This window comes from Chiloscyllium punctatum, chromosome 10 (assembly GCF_047496795.1).
Source record: "Chiloscyllium punctatum isolate Juve2018m chromosome 10, sChiPun1.3, whole genome shotgun sequence".
NCBI classification, from domain to species: Eukaryota; Metazoa; Chordata; class Chondrichthyes; order Orectolobiformes; family Hemiscylliidae; genus Chiloscyllium; species Chiloscyllium punctatum.
In genome coordinates this window covers 91,003,000-91,021,562 of record NC_092748.1, presented here as the reverse complement: position 1 = coordinate 91,021,562, position 18,563 = coordinate 91,003,000, and the positions used below count along the sequence as shown (strand labels likewise).

Sequence of the window (18,563 nt, the reverse complement as noted above, 5' to 3'; positions counted from 1 at the left end):
ACGAGTTGGACCGAAGGGTCTGTTTCCATGCTGCACAGCTCTCTGACTGTATGAACAATTTCTGCTTTTTTTAATGCAGTACAGTCCTCCATGTATTTTCTGAATCAAAGCATTTATTTTGGAGCTCATATGTGCCATCACCACAGGCAGTTTTTCTTTCTAAAATTATGGGCATTAGGGCTCAGCATCATGTGACAGGAAGAGCGTAGCTTTACAAGATTATATCACTGACAAGGGAATTCTACTGGGAAATAATATTTGTGGTCCATTTGAAAGACAGGAAGAACGTTTTAGTGAGAAATATTGGACTGCCTTTCATGAGGTTATGTCTTTCCTTTATATGTAGCATATTGGATAATAGATGGCTGGCAGTCCATTACAAGGCAGCAATTCAATCAGGTGAATCTCAAAACATCATAAGCTGTATGATTGAAATACTGTCTTCAACTAATTGCTACTTATTATTTGTTATTTGTGATTTATTGTGTATAGATTAATCCTTGACTGTTCTTTATGCCTATATGGAGTAATGACAGTGCAGACTATGATACAAATGGAAATTTAACAGAAATGTCAAGAAAGTGAGGAAACTAGAGGTTTCATATTGATACGATTCGCACATCATTGTTTTGAGTTGAAAGTTAAGTAAAACTAAGAAGCAGTATCTTATCCTTTATCTTAAAAGAGCAATGCCTGTTTTTACTACATCTAATTTGTTTGCAACTTGAAGAATAAGAATAGCTGTTCTTTTTATACCAGTTCTCCATGTTGGATATGATCTTGATATCATCGACAGAGATTTGAAAAGCAATAATCTTTAAAGATAATTTCTCATATCAGAGCTTTAATGTGACCTTTCATGTACATTAATAATGGTCCCTCTATAGAAATCATCAATAAGTTTGACATGTTTCTGATTTCATCCACATTTGTCAAGAAATTGCAACAGTTGTCTCAATTGCTTTTGTTGCTGAGTTTATCATTAAGATGTCAAAAGCCTGGTATGAAAGTTCAGCTCTGGGTCCTAACAACATAGGCTGAATATTCACGTTGATGGTCATTTCTATGACATTGATCCTTAGCAGACACTGATAGTTAGCAGGGATACTTCTTAAAATTTTATATTTTAAAAAACTTCATGAACAGGATGTGGGCATTCCTGGCTAAAGCAGCATTTATCCAGTCCTACTTGTGCAGAGGACAGTTAAGAGTCAAACATATCGTTTTGAGTCTGGACTCCCATATAGGCCAGACCAGGTAAGAATAGAAACTTCCTTTCCTAAAAGGCATTAATGAACCTTGAATAATGATGTTCAGAACTATGGCCATAGCAGTCTCAATGCGAGCAGATAATCTGTGGGAAATGTCAGGAAGATAACACACGTTTAATTGAAGCATTTCCTCAGCCCTTGCATCCACCCCAGGGAAGTCTTTGCTCTGTCTCAGTGTGATATGGACCCTTCCAAAGAGGAGGCCATTATCATGCCTATATAAGGAGTTCTGTGGTATGTGACATTTTCTAGATATATAATTCAAGTGTTACTGCTACATTAAAAGTAGAATGGTGTTTCAATGGTTAGCTGCCTTCTGGCACCAGAGACCTGGGTTTGAATCCAGCCTTGGGTGACTGTCTGTGTAGAGTTTGCATGTTCTCTCTGTGTTTGCATGGGTTTCCTCCACTTGCTCCAATTTCCTCCCACCACCCAAAGATATGCAGATTAGGTGGATTGGCCATGTTTAATTGTCCATAGTATCCAAGGATATGTAAGTTATGTGAATTAGTCATGGGAAATGCAGGGTTACGGGGATAGAGTGGGGTGCTGTGTCTGGGTGAGATGTTCTTTGGAGGGTCACTGTGGGCTTGATAGGCCGAATGACCTGCTTCCACACTGTAGGGATTCTACGATTCTGTGATATTAATCCTATATTACAGTGTATAAACTGAAAACGTTCATGACGGAATATGTGGAGGAGATTGAACAAATGCCTGTTCTTAAAGTATCGACCATGAAACAATGGATCCAGAGGACATATGAGACAACCGTTTTAGAGACATAACATCTTAACAAACCATTGCCACCTCCACAAATTTCATCACTCTCCTCCCTGCCCTTTATGAACTACTATCCTATGATATTCAGAGTGATTGTGATAAGTAATGGGTTTTATTTATTGTGTGCCACTTCCTTCCTGGCACAAAACCATCTGCTCAAGGTTGTTTTCTGATTATTTGGGATTTAAATTTGCAACTAGAAGCTAAGACTGGCATATATTGTATACAACATTGCTAGATCTAGTGACACAAAATATAAATCATCTTGCTGGTTGAAGATAGGAATGCAATGTGAGTGCTTCTAAATAGTAAGTCATATTTTGTACCCTATGTTAGTGACATCTTTTTCACATTCTTTTTGCTTTTGGGATAATTCAGAAATAATCTTAGTTTTATTCTTCACAGACAGGAAGGTAGTGAAATTCAGGATAACAACATTCTCCTAAACTGTAAATACAGTTGATTATCTACCTCTTGGATTATTATTTCTAAACAAACAAATTAGTGTTTGTACTCATATTTTATAATGTTAAGTAACTGAAAAATCACTCCTAGATATCAGTATGACATTAACCCTCTTGCTTACCTTACCACTTTGCTTTAAATTAGCTATAATTTTCTGGGTATTCTTTTATATGCATTTCAGCTGTACATGAGCAAGAAAGATAATTTACTTCAGGGGATGAAGTTTGGTGCTGAAACCTTTGGTAAGAGGCAAGGTCAACACAGAAGCAGGTCCTGTGATGTACACAGTTCAGGTAGGCGAGGTGGCCTGAACAAGCATGTGGACCACGTGAAACCTGCAAGTGGGTCAGGAGCAAAATGTAGCTAGCCCCTCAGAACATCCAAAAGGCTGAGATGGACATGGCAGTCATTGTAGCCTTGACGCCATTACCACCTGAAGAATAGGATGCATTTCTTCAGAAAATGCTGCAGATGCAAGAGCCAGCTTTGGTCTGGAACACACCGCCCACATCTGAGGCTGAACTGGAGGAATTGGACCAGGTACAAAAATGTCCTGGAGTGAGAAATGCTTTTACTGCTACCACTAGGTCTTGGAGGTGCCACTGTTGTACTGGAGTGGACAAAGTTAAAAATCACACAACACCAGGTTATCGTCCAATAAGTTTATTTGGAAGCACTAGCTTTTGAAGCACTTCTTCTCCCTCAGGTGGTCTACAGGTTCCAAATAAATCTGTTGGACGATAACCTGGTGTTGTGTGATTTTTAACTTTGCTGTAACTAGAGAGGATATTTCTGAAAAATCGTCCAGTGAAAATATATGGGTAGAAGTTACAAATAAGAAAAGAAAGATCACTTTGTTGGGATTGTACTATAGGCCCCCCATAAGTAAGAGAGAAATTGAGAAACAAACATGTGAGGAGATCTCAGATATATGTAAGCAGAATAAGGTTGTAATAATGGGGGATTTTAATTTTCCATATATTGACTAGGGCTACCATAGTATTATAGGTTTGAATGGTGAAGAATTTGTCAAATGTGTTCAAGAAAATTTTCCTTATCAATATGTGGGTGCTGTTTCTAGAGAAGGAACAAAACTAGACCTTTTAGGCAATAAGGCAGGACAGGTGACTCAAGTAAAATTGGTGGAACATTTTGGGTCTAGCAATCATAATTGTAATAGTTTTAAAATGGTTATGGAAAAAGATATATCTTCCATAAAAGTTTTTTAAAAATTAATTGAAGTAAAGCAAAATTTTTTATGGTATGAGACAAGAACTTACAAAAGTTGATTGGAGTAGACTGTTCACAGTTAAAAGGACATCTGATAAATGGGAGGCATTCAAGAATGTGATAATGAGAGTTCAGTGGCATTATGTTCCTGTTAGAGTGAAGGGTAAGGTTGGTAAGATTAAGGACCAATGGAAGAATAAAGATATTGTGGTTCTGGTTGTGAATAAAAGAGAGAGTGAGGACTGCAGATAACAGAGAGTTAAAGTCAAAAAGTGTAGTGCTGGAAAAGCACAGCAGGTTAGGAGCAAGAGAGTTGATATTTCGGGCATAAACCCTTCAGAATGTGAAGGGGGATGGGGGCTGAGACATAAATTGGGGTGGGGCTGGGAGCAAGATGATAGGTGGATGCAGGTGGGATGTGGAAGGAAGATGGATAAGTCAAGAGGGTGGTGCTGAATTGGAGGGTTTTGGGAGGAGGTGGGAGGTGGGGGGTGGGGTGATTTGGAAATTGGTGAAGTCAGTGTTGATGCTGTGTAGTTGGAGGGTCCTGAGGCGGAAGATGAGGCATTCTTCACCCAGTTGACGGGTGGATTTGCTTTGGTGGTGGACGAGGCCCAAGGCTTGCATATCCTTGGAGGAATAGGAGGGGGAGTTGAAGTGATTGGCCACAGGGTGGTGGGGTTCTTTGGTGGGTACAACCCAAAGATTTTCCCTGAACCGTTTCAGGAGTTGGCATCCTGTCCTTCTGATGTCGAGGAGACCACATCGAGAGCAAAGGACACAGTAGATTAGGTGAATACAAGAGAATCTTATTTTAGATATAGCCAGTTTGGTTCAATTGAATCTCCTATTCAATAGAAAGAGTGTATGGACATTCTTCGAAAAGAAATCAGGAAGGCAAAGAGGATATATGAGTTAGCATTGGCGGACAAGGTTAAGGATAATCCAAACAGATTCAACAAATACCTTAAGGACCAGGGGTTAACTAGAAAGAGGGTAGGGCCTCATAAGGATCAAGAGGGTCGTCTCTGTGTTGGACACCAGGAGATGGGAGAGATACTAAATGAATATGACGTGTCAGTTTTTACTGTGGAGAAAGAAATTGAGTCTAGAGAATGCAGAGAAATAAACTTTGACATTTTAGGAACAGTTCACATTACATAAGAGGAAATTCAGGAGGTTTTAGAGAAAATAAAGGTGGATAAATCTCTGGGACCTGATCTGACGTATCCCAGAATGTTGTGGGAAGTAAGGGAGGAAATTGCGAGAGCCCTTGCAGAAATATTTCCATCAGCTATAACTATGAGTGAGGTGCCTGAAGACTGGAGGGTTGCTAATGTACCTTAGTTTAAAAAAGGTTGTTAGGAGAAACTGGGAAACTATAGACCTGTGCGTCTGACTTTGGTTGTGGGTAAATTGTTGGACGTGATTATAAAAGATAAGATTTATGGACACTTAGAGAGGCAAAAGTTGATTAGGGATAGTTAGCATAGTTTTGTGCGAGGAAATTTACATCTCATAGACTTGATTGAGTTTTTTGAGGAGGTTACCAACAAGATTATTGACAAAGCAGTAGACATTGTTTATTTTGATTTTAGTACAACCTTTGACAAGGTTCCATATGGTAGATTAATTAGTAAAGTTAGGTCACATGGGATTCAGGGTGAGCTTGCCAATTGATACATAATTGGCTTAACATGCAGGAGATGTTGGAAGGAGGCCTGTCACTAATGGTGTTCCACAGGGATCAGTCCTGGGTCCTCTTATGTTTGTCATTTATATAAATGATTTGGATGAAAACATATAGAAGGCACAGTTAGTAAGTTTGGGGATGACACCAAAATTGGTGTCATTGTAGACAGTAAAGAAGATTTTCTAAGATTAAAAAGGAATCTTAATCAAATGGTCAATAGGCTGAAAAATGGCAATAGAGTTCAATCTGGATAAATGAGAAGTATTGCATTTTGGTACAACAAACAAGGATACGGCTTATACGACTAATGGCAGAGCCGTGGGTACTGTAGTGGAATAGAGGGACCAGGAGTGCAGGTACAAAATTCTTTGAAGTTTTCATCAATATAGACAGGGTGGTTAAAAAGGCATTTGACACGCTTGCCTTCATTGCTCAGTCCTTTGAGTAGTGGAGTTGCAAAGTCATGTTGAGGTTGTACACGACATTGGTGACGCCTCTTCTGGAATACTGTGCCCAGTTCTGGTTGCCTGTTATATGAAGGATATTATTAAGTTGGAGAGGATTCCAAATAAATTTACCAGGATGTTGCCAGGTTTGGAAGGTTTGAGGTACAAAGAAAGGCTGGGACATTTTTTCACTTGAATATAGAGGTTGAGAGGTGACCTTATAGAAGCTTATAAAATCATGAGGGATATAGTTGGGTTAATGGTAGTTTTTTTTTCCCCTAGAATGGGGGATTTCAAGACCTGGGGCATATTTTTAAGGTTTAGAAGAGAGAGATTTAAAAACTAGAGGCAAATATTTTACGCACAGGATAGTTCGCATGTGGAATGAATTTCTTGAAGACGTGGTGGATGCGGGTACAATTACAACGTTTAAAAGACATTTGGATAGGTACATGAATAGGAAAGGTTTGGACAGATATGGGCTAGGAGCAGGCAAGTGGGACTAGTTTAAGTTGGGAGTGCATTCAGTATGGTCTGGTTGGACCGAAGGGTCTATTTCTATGCTGTATGACTATAGCTCTATAAAAAGAAGAGGTCTACGTCTCTGGAATTGGGGGGATGTAGTGATTGAAACAAGGTCAGCAAGGTGGACCTCATAGAATATGAGTTTCCTGATTGGGGCTGATAATTTGGCCCAAACAGGGAGCCCTGGCGGCAGATATAAACAGGAGTGGCAGAGGTTCTGTTCACCCTGACAGCTGGCTCTGAGGAAACTGGACCAATGTCAAGTACTATGCACATGTAAATTAAGAGTGACTTGGGGATGGTATACTGACCTCTCTGTCCAGCAACTCATTGCTGTATCCAAAAGTGACTTGCATCACTCAAAGAGAACCAACTTAGACAAACATCTCAAAGAATACTAGTAAACTTGGTCAGGCAAGATAGATAAGTCTTTGATCACAAAGGTAGAGGGGGCACACTTGTTGGTAAAGAACCATTGGTTCATACTATGTACAGGAGCAACAAGGTCTTTAGGATTCAGGATGTATGTGCACATTATTTAGCGTTTAGTATATCTCTGTTCCAGCAGCTCCTGTTCTCGTTGATCTTCTGTATTTTAACTACTGTTGAAAAGTTACTGTTACTTGCTTATGATACCTAGATTTAGAATGGCAGGGTAACCATCCTGATCTATGTTACCATTTTTATGTTACCATTGTACAGTACACCAGTCAGTAATGGCTGACACTCTGTGTTATCTTCCAAACAAATAAATATTGTTTAGTACTTCTATTTTTAATTTTTTTCAGTCAAGTGTCTTGTTGACCAGACATATGTGACATTAGATTTTTGTTTTTACCTCATGATATATTCCTGATGTGAATTTATCATTGTAAATCATAAGGGCCAATAATGTGAAACCTACTACTTTGGAAGAGGACTGGACAGTAAATCACTAAATGTAAGAATAACAATTTGCTAACTTGAGCACAGGTGAGAATCCTTTATTGTGTACACTCTACCTTACCTGTGTCATTCAGATTATGAGATAAAGTCACCACATTTTGAGAGGACCATAGGGCTGGTCTCTCATCGGCAGTTTCACCTAAGAGTCACCATACCTTAGAGGGGCAAGGTTGAATGGTCGGACCTTCATGGTGACCTCAGTTGGTCCAAGGATTGAACTGACGCTGTTGATGACCCTCCACATCACAAACCAGCCATCTAGCCAACTGATCTAACTGATGCCCTTAAGATTATTAGCGTGGGAGTCTATCCTACTCCATATATTAGGCATCAGGATTCAATATTTAATGAAAAATGCTTAGGCCAAAGGGATGGTATGAATTTTGTAATACATATAGTATAAAAACAACACCATCGCTTTAAAGTACTGAAACACATGAGAGAATTCCTTTCTCATTTCATTCATAGGTTCGACTTAACTGTTTCTTTTAATTTTCGACTTTGAGAATTTGATAATCTTCCTTGATTATTCATACAACCGAGCCTAGACTTTCTCAGCTTTAAATAACCCCTTCAGGATTCCAACTAAACAGTTTTGGTCTGGTATTTTCAAACTAAATCCTTACTCTAAAGTCACCTACTTCTTAACTGTTGTGACTTATCTCCATTCTTCAGGAATTGCATTTTAACTCCAACCTGTCACTGAAAATGTAACTGAAAACAATAGCTTTCCAAGCTATGAGTTTTTCCCCGAACAAAAGAAGTACATGATCTTCTAGTAGAAAGCAAGCTAATGCTCTTCTGTGTTTACTCTGACTACCCAAAAAATGCCACAAATTCAAAGCAAATTCTCATTCATCACTCCAAGGACTTTCTCATACTAGTCCAAAAGAAATCTAGAAATACTGACAAGTTAATCATTAATTTATAGTTCTTTTTATTGACTGGTTAACCTGACATGGGTAGTATGAAAATGCTGGAGTCCATTGTAAAAGATTTCATAGCAGAGTATTTGGAAAACAGATATAGAATTAGACAGAGTCAGCATAGATTTATAAAAGTGAAATCATGCTCGACAAATCTACTGTAATTCTTTTAAAGATGTAACTTGTAGAGTTAGTAGCAAATGGTTGTGGCTTGCATGGATATCAGAGGCTTTCAATAAGATCCCGGATTAAAGATTAACTTGTAAAATTGAAGTGCATTGAATAGGGTACTATGCTGATCTGGATGACAGACAAAACACAAACAGTAGGAATAAATGGGTCATTTTCCAATTGGCAGACAGTGACTAGTGACTGCGAGCAGAAGTGCTTTGACCCCAGCTATTCATAATGCATATATAATGGTTTAGATGTGGGAGAACTAAATGTAATATCTCCAAATTTGCAGACGATATAAAGCTTAGCTGAAGGGTGAACTGTGAGGAGGATGCAAGGATGCCTCAGTGTGATTTGAACAAGTTAAGTGGGAAATGCATGGCAGATTAAGTATAAGTGAATAAATGAGAGGTTATCCACTTTGGTAGTAAAAATAGGAAGGCAGATTATTATTTGAATGGTGATAGTTTGGGAAAGGGGAACATGGATGTTCTTGTACGCAGATTGCTGAAAGTAAGCATGCAGATGCAGAAGCAGTGAAGAAGGCAACTGGTATGCTGACCTTCATAGCAGGAGGATTCACGACAGAAGCAGAGATGTCCTGTTGCAATTATACAGAGCCCTGGTGAGATAACATCTCTAGTATTGCATGAAGTTTTGGTCTCCTTGTCTGAGGAAAGATGTTCTGGATGTGGTAGGAGTGCAACAAAGGTTTACCAGATTGATCCCTGGGATGGCAGGACTAACATACAAAGAGAGACCTGATTAGTTGGAACTATATTCACTGGAATTTACAAGAGAGGGATCTCATAGAACGTATTAACATTCTAACAAGAATAGACAGGTAAATGCAAGAAAGATGTTCTCGATGACTGGGAGACCAGAACCAGAGGTACAGTCTAAGGATATGCAGGAGGCCATTTTGGGCTGAGATGAGGAGAGATTTATTTTCCCAGAATGGTGAAAGTGTGGAATTCTCTATCGCAGAAAGCATTTAAGGCCAAAACATTGAATGTTTTCAAGAAGAAATTAAGCATGGTTCTTGGGGCTGAAGGTTTCAAAGAGAATGGGGAGAAGGCGGGAACAGGGTACTTTGTTGGATGATCAGCTTTGATCATATTATATGAAGTCAAAAATCACACCGCCAGAATATAGTCCAACAGGTTTATCTGAAACTGCAAGCTTTCAGAGCCCTCACTCCTCCGAAAGCTTTGTCCATCCCAGTCCAATACCGGCACCTCCACATCATATTAAATGACAAATGACAGGCTCCAAGAGCTGAATGGACTACTCCTGCTCCTATTTCCTGTCTTTGTATAGATCACCTTACATACAAGGCCAATGGCAATGGTAATCAATCTTAAGAGACCCTATTTCAAGTGGAATGTTTGTCAATTATCAAATCATATATATTAGGTTTTGCTGTTTTAATTGTCAATGTGGTGAGCTGAACATGATTGCATTTAAGGTGTTCAGTATCTGAAATGAGGAGAGATCTTTAGAGACGACAAATTTAAACCAAGGTAACTAATGTATTTTTTGTCACACTATCCCAAAACCAACATAAGACCCATTGTTGTCAAACTGTGATACTTTCTGTGTTCAAATCTGACTATTAGAAACCATTTTAACTATAAGTCCCGCATTCAAGAAAAAAGTGTAAATTTTTCACTCTATCATTTGGACTAGATTTATATGAAAAAGCCTGCTACCCATGACTCCTCCCCAAACCACAAATATCTGTAGGGTCAGGGGTGGAGGCTGTGAGTGGGCTCATTTGAAAAGAGCAGTGTGTTAACATTACGCACAGGGATCCAAGATGGCGGCATTCTGATAGGATCATGTTTGCAGGGCTCCGCACTGCAACACCGACCTGACAGAGCCAGAACCCATCCAAAACACTTTACTGTGTGTAAAAACACAGTAAAGGAGCTGGATACCTGAAAAATCTTACTTCCCTTTGTCCTTGCAGCTGGAGAATGCCGAAGAAAGGAAGAAGCTCGCCCAAGGCCGGGGCCACAGCCTAGCCCTCTGAGGCAGCGGGCTTGCTTACTCACCAGACCCTGTTTGAGGAGCTGACCAAATCTCACGAGGTCTCAGGGAGGCAGATCCAGGAAAAAACATTGAAGAGAAAAGATGACTCTTGAATCTGCTATGCTGCAAGACCTGGGAAAAGAACCGAAGAGCTTGAGCGCTGGACTGCAGGGGTAGAGGCATAGACTGACTCCTCCAAGAATCGGATTGAAGCCCTGGAAACAGGTCCAGGGTCTGTTGGATCTGGTAGACAATCTCGAAAACGGCAGCAGAAGAAAGAACATGCTCATTGTTGGCACGCTGGAGGGGACAGAAGGTAAACGTCCAGTGGATTTCTTCGAGAAGTGGTTCCCAGAGTCCCTTGGTCTGGAGGAAAGAGCCTACCGGATCGTGGCACGAAAGGCAGGTGCAGATCAGCACCCACGCCCTGTTCTGGTAAGATTCCATCATTATAAAGACAAGCAGAGGGTCATGGAAGCCTCTAAAACCCAGGGGAGAGACCTTATGGCGTTGGTATGTAGCGACTCCAGGGTCATGTTTTTTTCAAGTACTCTCGGCGGCAGTGGTCCAGAAAAGAAAATCCTATGATGACGTCAAGAGGAGATTGAGAGAGCTTGGGATCCAGTATGCCTTAAGATATCCAGCAGTGCTTTGGATCAATCATAATGGATCCATACATTTATTTGACTTGTCAGAGAAAACGAAGAACTTTGTGGCCACGTTGACATCAGTCGAATGGCCGAATAGACATAGAGGACAGAACTGTTCGGGTTTGCTCTTTAAAAAGGACTTGGTGGAGTCTCCTTTCTAGTAATCAGTTGCGTGAAATGATGTCTGTGATGGATAGAGTATTTATTTTTAATTTCTAAGTTATGTTAAGGGATGGGTGACATTTATTTTTAATTTACTTGTCTATAGTATTAGATATTAGATTAGATTACTTACAGTGTGGAAACAGGCCCTTCGGCCCAACAAGTCCACACCGACCCGCCGAAGCGCAACCCACCCAGACCCATTCCTCTACATTTCACCCCTTCACCTAACACCAAGGGCAATTTAGTATGGCCGATTCACCTAACCTTTACATTTTTTGGACTGTGGGAGGAAACCGGAGCACCCGGAGGAAACCCACGAAGACACAGGGAGAATGTGCAAACTCCACACAGTCAGTTGCCTGAGGAGGGAATTGAACCCATGTCTTTGGCACTGTGAGGCAACAGTGCTAACCACTGTGCCACCATGCTGCCCACAAAATAACTTTGCTCTTGGGATTTTTCTTTTCTCTCTACCGGGTGGTCGGTGGATGTGGTACAATCCTTTGCTGGTAGCAGCTGAGAGGGCAATTGGGATGGTTACTAGGGTTGTAGGATGTCTTGGTAACCCTTTGAATGGGGAGGGGGGGGTGTAAATTCCTCCAATCAGTGCCTTTGGTGATTTTTGTTTGTTTTTCTGTTTTTGCTGTATATAGTTTTTATGAGTTTTGTAGATCTGTTAGATGTAGTTTTTTTAGTCTTGTGTGGGTTTTGTAGATTCTTTTGCACTAAATCTCAGTGATCCGTAGTTTGGGTTCCTCCTCTCTGGAGTCTAGGTGGTGCTGTGGAAGGTTATAGCTAAGGATTTGTTTAAGTGGTGCGCTTGGAATATTAAGGGGAGTCATTTGCCTGTCAAGAGGAAGAAGGTACTTTCCAGCCTTAAAAGGGAGAGAGTGGATGTGCTTTATTACAAGAACCACACTTGGATGATGCAGAGCATTTGAAGTTGCAACAAAAAGGGTATGACAGTTTATTTCTCAACTTTCAATAAGAGGAGTAGACGGGTGGCCATTTTGGTTGGAAAGAATCTCCCATTTAAGTTATTAGAGTGCATGAAAGATACTCATGGGAGATTTGTAATCCTCAAAGCTTTGAAACATAGAGAAAAATATGGGATATTAAATGCTTACTGTCCCCTGGCCTACCCCCTTAAATTCTTGACAAATGCACTTTCTAGACTGGTAAACCTTGCATCTCAACATATTATTGTAGGAGGGGATTTCAACTGTCTCATAGATCCTACGGTAGACAGATTGCTCAACGGTCTGCCGATATCTTCTTTGCAATCTAAACAATTATGGGATTTATGTGCTGAATTGGAGTTGGTCGATGTTTGGAAGTTCCTTCACCCTATTAGCAGGGACTTCACGTTCTTCTCAAACCCACATAAATGCCATACCAGGATTGATCTTTCTCTGACCCCCGCAGCACATCTGGGTTCGGTTGCATCATGTACAATTGGCAATATCACTATTTCCGATCACACCCCAGTGTATTTAATGGTTAAGAGTAAGGATACAGTGGTAGGCCCGAGTCACTCGTGACTGGACCCCTTCATCCTTAAGGATAGAATGTTTATTGAATTTTTTTTAACTGACTTCAGGCTTTCTTAGATATTAATTCAGGCTCGGCCACTAGCCCATCCATTCTTTGGGAAACAGCTAAAGCCAATGCTAGGGGTGAATCTCCTATTCACCCAATAAGAAGTGACAGACTGGTGAGCAGCAACGCTTGCTCAGTGTCTGAAAGTAGCTGAAAAGGCATACTTTGACAGGCCCTCACTAGTTAAACTGCAGAGGATCACCGTGCTCTTGTCTACACTGAACTCCAGGCTCACACGGACAGCCAAGAGGGAGCTTACATTTGCATGACAAAGGCTGTTTGAGCATGGGGATAAGCCAGGCAAGTACCTAGCATATCTTGCTAGGAAAAGGAGTGCCCCCCCAAGCCATTACCTCGATCAGAGAAGACACTGGAAATTTGATTTGCGATTCTAAAAGGATTAATGCAGCATTCTGGAAATTTTACGCTGAATAATACCATTCTGAAAGCTGTGAGAGTGGGTGGGCTAGGATGGAGTCCTTTATTAAGAATTTGGTCCTTCCAGCAGTGACGCCTGAACAAGAGTTGTCAGAGCAAGAAGTGCAGGAGGCTGTCAGACAGCTCTAGAATGGGAAGGCTCCTGGTCCTGACAGGCTCCCCAGTGAGATCAATAAAGAATTTGTAGGTATATTGTCAGAGCCGATGCTTAGTATGTTTAACGACTCACATAGTCGTGGCCTCCTCCCACCATCTCTAATAGAGGCAAACATCTCTCTCTCATCTCTCTCATTCTTAAAAAAAAGGGCAGGCCCCAGAGGATTATGCTTCCAATAGACTCATTTCACTTCTGAATGTTGACTTCAAAATTCTATCCAAGACTCTGGCATTAAGACTAGAAACTATACTGCCCTCCATCATTAAGGAGGACCAGATGGGTTCATAAAAGGTCGCAGATCGATTGGTAATGTCAGGAGGTTACTTAACATGATCCAAGTATGTCAAAAGCAATCGATACAGGGATTGGTGATCTCCTTAGATGCGGAAAGGTCATTTGACAGGGTCGGGTGGCCATATCTTTTTCATGCTTTCAAGCGGTTTGACCTGGGAGAGACTTTCATTAAGTAAGTGGAAGTTTTGTATAGTGATCCTCTTGCTGTGGTCCTCGCCAATGGTGTACGGTCAAGCAATTTTAATATTTGTAGGGGCAGTCGACAGGGCTGTCCCTTGTCACCACTGCTTTTCACATTGGTGATCGAACGGCTGGTGAAGGCAATATGCAGGGATCCCAGTATAACCGCTCCAGAAGTGGGGACGAAGTCACACAAGATCACACTGCATGCGGATGATGTTCTTATTGTATTATCAAAACTCAACAGTTTCAGTGCCACGTCTGATACAATGCATCAATCTGTTTGGTGGCTTCTCGGGTTATAAGATCAATTTTGCGAAGTCAGAGACCATGCCCATAGGTTGTCTCCTGAAAGTGCCTGTTCCTGAGGGTAGATCTCAGTTCCCCTTTAGATGGTCGCAGGAGGGCTTTCTCTACTTAGGTATATTTATTACTCCCATTTTTGATCAGCTATTTAAAACCAATTTTGCCCATTTATTTGACAGAATCAAGCAGGACCTTTGTAGATGGGAGGTGCTTCTGATCTCTTGGATGTTGAGATCGCTTCTGAAATATGGGAGGATATCTGGGAAAATACAAGAAAGATCTCGCTATGCAGCAGGACCCACAACGTGCAATTGAAGATTCTCCTCAGGGTCCATCTGGCCCCTGACTGCCTTGCTAAATTTAAAGTGGGAGCATCTTCAATGTGTCCTAAATGTAAAGTGAGCATGGGTACACTTACTCATTCTTTGGTCCTGCCACAGACTGCGGGCATACTGGAGTGTTGTGGTAAGTGAAATAGAGAAGGCCTTGGGGACGGAGGTGGAGATGGACCCAGTATCTCTTCTTCCTGGCTTTATTCATTCTCTTTCATTAGATGCACACAAGAAAAGCCTTTTCAGCATCCTCACTTTTTGTGCCAGAAGGAATTTTCTATTAGGGTGGGACAATCCCCCGGGGTTGGCTGGTTGGCGTAAGCTAGTCATGGAGCACATCCCCTTGGACTTTCTGACGAGTTTGGTGCACCATAAAACTGAGAATTTCTATAAGACATGGAGGCCCTTTTAGAACTATCTGGGTACAGGTTTGTCCGCCGTACTAATAAGAGCCTTTATATAGCCATGGCAATTCTATGTAATGTATTTGGTATCCAGAGGGGAGGAACTACGAACGTATGAATATGTATAAACTTATGCGCTTGATGATCGAGGGCTACTGATTTGCTTTGCTGAGCTGTGTTATGGTTGTTATCATTATTATTATTAAGATTTTCCTTTTTTGCTTAGTTATTAGTACTTATTTATGTAATTAGCAGTTTTTTAAAAAAAATTGGTTTGAATTGTTTGGTTTTGTATTTGTAATATTCAAAAGAAAAAAGTTTCTTCTTTTTAATAAAAATACATTTTTTTAAAATTATGTGCAATCCTATCGATTGAAAAGAGCCTAAATTTTTTGATTTGATGGCATTGTTAACTTGATTTTTCCCAATCTTTTACAGCAGTGATTTAAGACAAATTTTATCTATCTGCAGTTAAGATGTAAGCGGCATAATAAATCAAAACTAATTCTCCATTGGTAGCTATTTGGACTATCTACTTATCAAATTTGGTAGCTCATGTAACCTTTTTATATCCAAAGACTATTCAGTCATGCTGTTCTCCTTGGCAGTACATCTGAGCACTGTAATGAACTCCACATGGTAAACACATGAACTAGTTCAGCTTAAGTTTAATTACTGCAATAGCAGAATTATGCTTCAACTTTTGCTCTGAACCCCATGTCTTCCATATGAGTGAACATGTAGCCAAATGGGCTTCTAAATTTTAGAATGTTATTGTCTTGAGATTACTGTCATAATGAAAATGTTAACAGCTGATAAAGGCCTTTGATGAAGTAAATAAAAAGAAAAAAAGAAAACTCCACGTTTATAGGATTTTTCAGGACCACCAGATGTCTCAAAGCATTATATGCCGAATGAAGTACCTTTCAAGTGTAGTCACTGTTGAAATGTGGGAAAGCAGTTCAATTTGCATACAACAAACTGCATTGTGATAATGACTGGACAGTTTTTTTGTGTGATGTTGATTGAAGGGTAAATGTTGGCTAGCAGAACAGGGATTGCACCGTCCCTTGTTCTTTTTTAATGGGATCTTTAAACTCCACCTGAGCAGGCAAATGCCTTGGTTTAACACCTTATCAATGGAAATTACAACAGTCCCTGGTGCTGCACTGGAGTATCATTATTTTTAAAGGAAAGTACAAATAGTAGTCTTATCTACTGCAATTCTGGGACTCCTGGTTCTGTCCACATTTGCTCCTATCTCCTTATTTAAAAGCCTGACAAACTGTTATCACGTGCCCTTTTGCATCCTCCTTCTTAACCATCTGTTTTTCCCTTTTCTCCAATTCAGTGTTCTTTCTGTTCCAAATGTGAAGTGCTTTGAGGTATCTTGATGTACACAAACAATGTTGGAGGAGTAAAGTTGTTATAATAAATAGGTAATTACATATAGAAGTTGGACCTGTTAAATCACAAGTTATTGCTTATGATAAAATGACTTAAATTGAAACTTTCACATTCCTGGACATTCGAAAATACTTCACGGTGAATAAGGTACTTTTGAAGTACTTTCATTATGTGGAGAAGTACTGCCACCGGAGATGCACCAGTTAAATTGTTGCAATGATGGTTGAGGGATAAACAATAGCCAGAACACCAAAATGACTACCCTATTTCTCTTTGACTGTTGCCATAGTATAGTTTATGTCTCCTTTAGAAAGCCAGATGGGGCCTCATCTAAAACACTATACATTTCACAATGCATTCCTCCTTGAAGTGTCAGCATAGATTATCTGCTTTAGCCTCAGGAGTGGAATCCACACATTTCTGATTAGCATGAATGTTACCACTGAACTAAGTCTGACACTTTCAAACCTTGATTGGTCTATTGTAATTGGGGCTGGCACTCAGAGATGTCTTCACAATCATGGACAGTGTACAAATAAGGCTAACAACCAAAATGGGGGATTACTGATGTGAGCTGAAAATGTGTTGCTGGAAAAGCGCAGCAGGTCAGGCAGCATCCAAGGAACAGGAGAATCGACATTTCGGGCATGAGCCCTTCTTCAGGAATGAGGGCCTTCCTGAAGAAGGGCTTATGCCCGAAACGTCGATTCTCCTGTTCCTTGGATGCTGCCTGACCTCCTGCGCTTTTCCAGCAACACATTTTCAGCTCGAATCTCCAGCATCTGCAGAGCTCACTTTCTCCTTGATTATTGATGTGAGGAAAGGTTAAAAAAAAGTGCTCAACAGTGAGTTCTTCATTTTCTTGGTGCTAATATACATTTTGAAGTATTTTAAAATGAGTTAGAAAAGAATTATGGAAATTGATTTAGAACCAGTGAAGGTTGATAAACAATGGAATGACACCACCTAGCCATTCCTGATGAAGAGACAAATGTTGTATCTCTTGCATTTGCATGAAAGAGGGCTTGGTAAAGAGAGAGTGGACATAGATAGCTCCTCTTCTCATTTAAAATTGGGCCACAGAATCTTTTATATTCATCTTCAAGGCTGTGCAGAGATTCAGCTTATTGTCTCCACAAGATGACACTTCTAGTAGTGCAGTACTCCCTCACTGCTGCATTGGAGTGTCAGCTTTGATATTTATGCTCAAGACCTGGAGTAGGATTCTTTGTTGACTTGAGCACACAAACTTATGGCTCAGAGCAAAGTGCTGCCAACTTAGTCAAGGTTGACAATTGTTCAGAAATTTTAAAAGCAGCAAAGAGAGTCAATGTTCGCTGTCATTATTTGAATAACATGCCTTTTTTAAACAAATCATGTGCCACAAGATCATATTCAGTTTGTTTTTTTTTAATTCAGGAGGTGGCTGTGTTTTCTTCTGTCCCTAAATGTTTAGTGCAACCTCAAATGAGTAAAAGGGTTGCCAGATTATCCCACCCACCACTGAGAAAAGATGACAAATAAAAAGAATCTCTTTATTGTACTCTTCCAGTTTCAGCTGTCCAGATCCAGGTGGAAATGCACAGAGACATCTCCATTGTCACTGCCTCTGCTATTCCAATGCAAACTTGCCATTGAAAAGCAATCTGTTGTAAAATCTTCTTTACCTCTATTTTACCTCATGAATAACCACAAGGCACAAAACATGAACCTAATGTTATAAATGACCCGTGTACAATGAATGGTTTAGCTTCTTGAAGAACCACGGATGAATACGAGCAGAAGTTCTAATCTGAGCTCCTGTCTCTAACTAGAGCAATACTGCAGTATTTTGTGTATTTGTGTAGATATTTCCTTTTCTTTAAAAGTTTATTCCTAAAACACCAGTGTTGTTACCCTGCTGTAGAACTAAGAAAATTTTTACCAAAGGCTTTTATACAACTGTAGTCAGTACCATTATGCTTGCACCAACAGGAATTCATTTTGTAGGGTAGAGTAAATCCATTGTTTTCCTTTCCTAAATTGATGTACAATATTACCAATAGGCAATAAAAAAAACAAACAAACTGCGGATGCTGTAATCAGAAGCAAATTCAAATTGCTGGAAAAGCTCAGCGGGTCTGGCAGCATCTGTGGAGAC

At 40.2% G+C, this 18,563-nt stretch overlaps 1 protein-coding gene across 12 annotated transcripts in view; it reads left to right on the top strand.

Annotated features, from left to right (window-relative positions):
* gtdc1 (glycosyltransferase-like domain containing 1) overlaps positions 1-18,563 on the top strand; it is a 369,150-nt gene that overhangs the window by 332,110 nt on the left and 18,477 nt on the right. Inside the window, exon 10 of one of the 12 annotated variants that reach the window (XM_072579735.1) lies at positions 16,368-16,425. The exons of 10 other annotated variants lie outside the window; for them this stretch is intronic. In XM_072579735.1, coding sequence (XP_072435836.1) covers positions 16,368-16,400 — 33 coding nt within the window. In that variant the 3' untranslated portion in view covers positions 16,401-16,425. Of the gene's footprint in view, positions 1-14,459; positions 15,164-16,367; positions 16,426-18,563 lie in introns of those variants that run through there. One more of the 12 variants, XM_072579736.1, reaches the window with a different exon arrangement.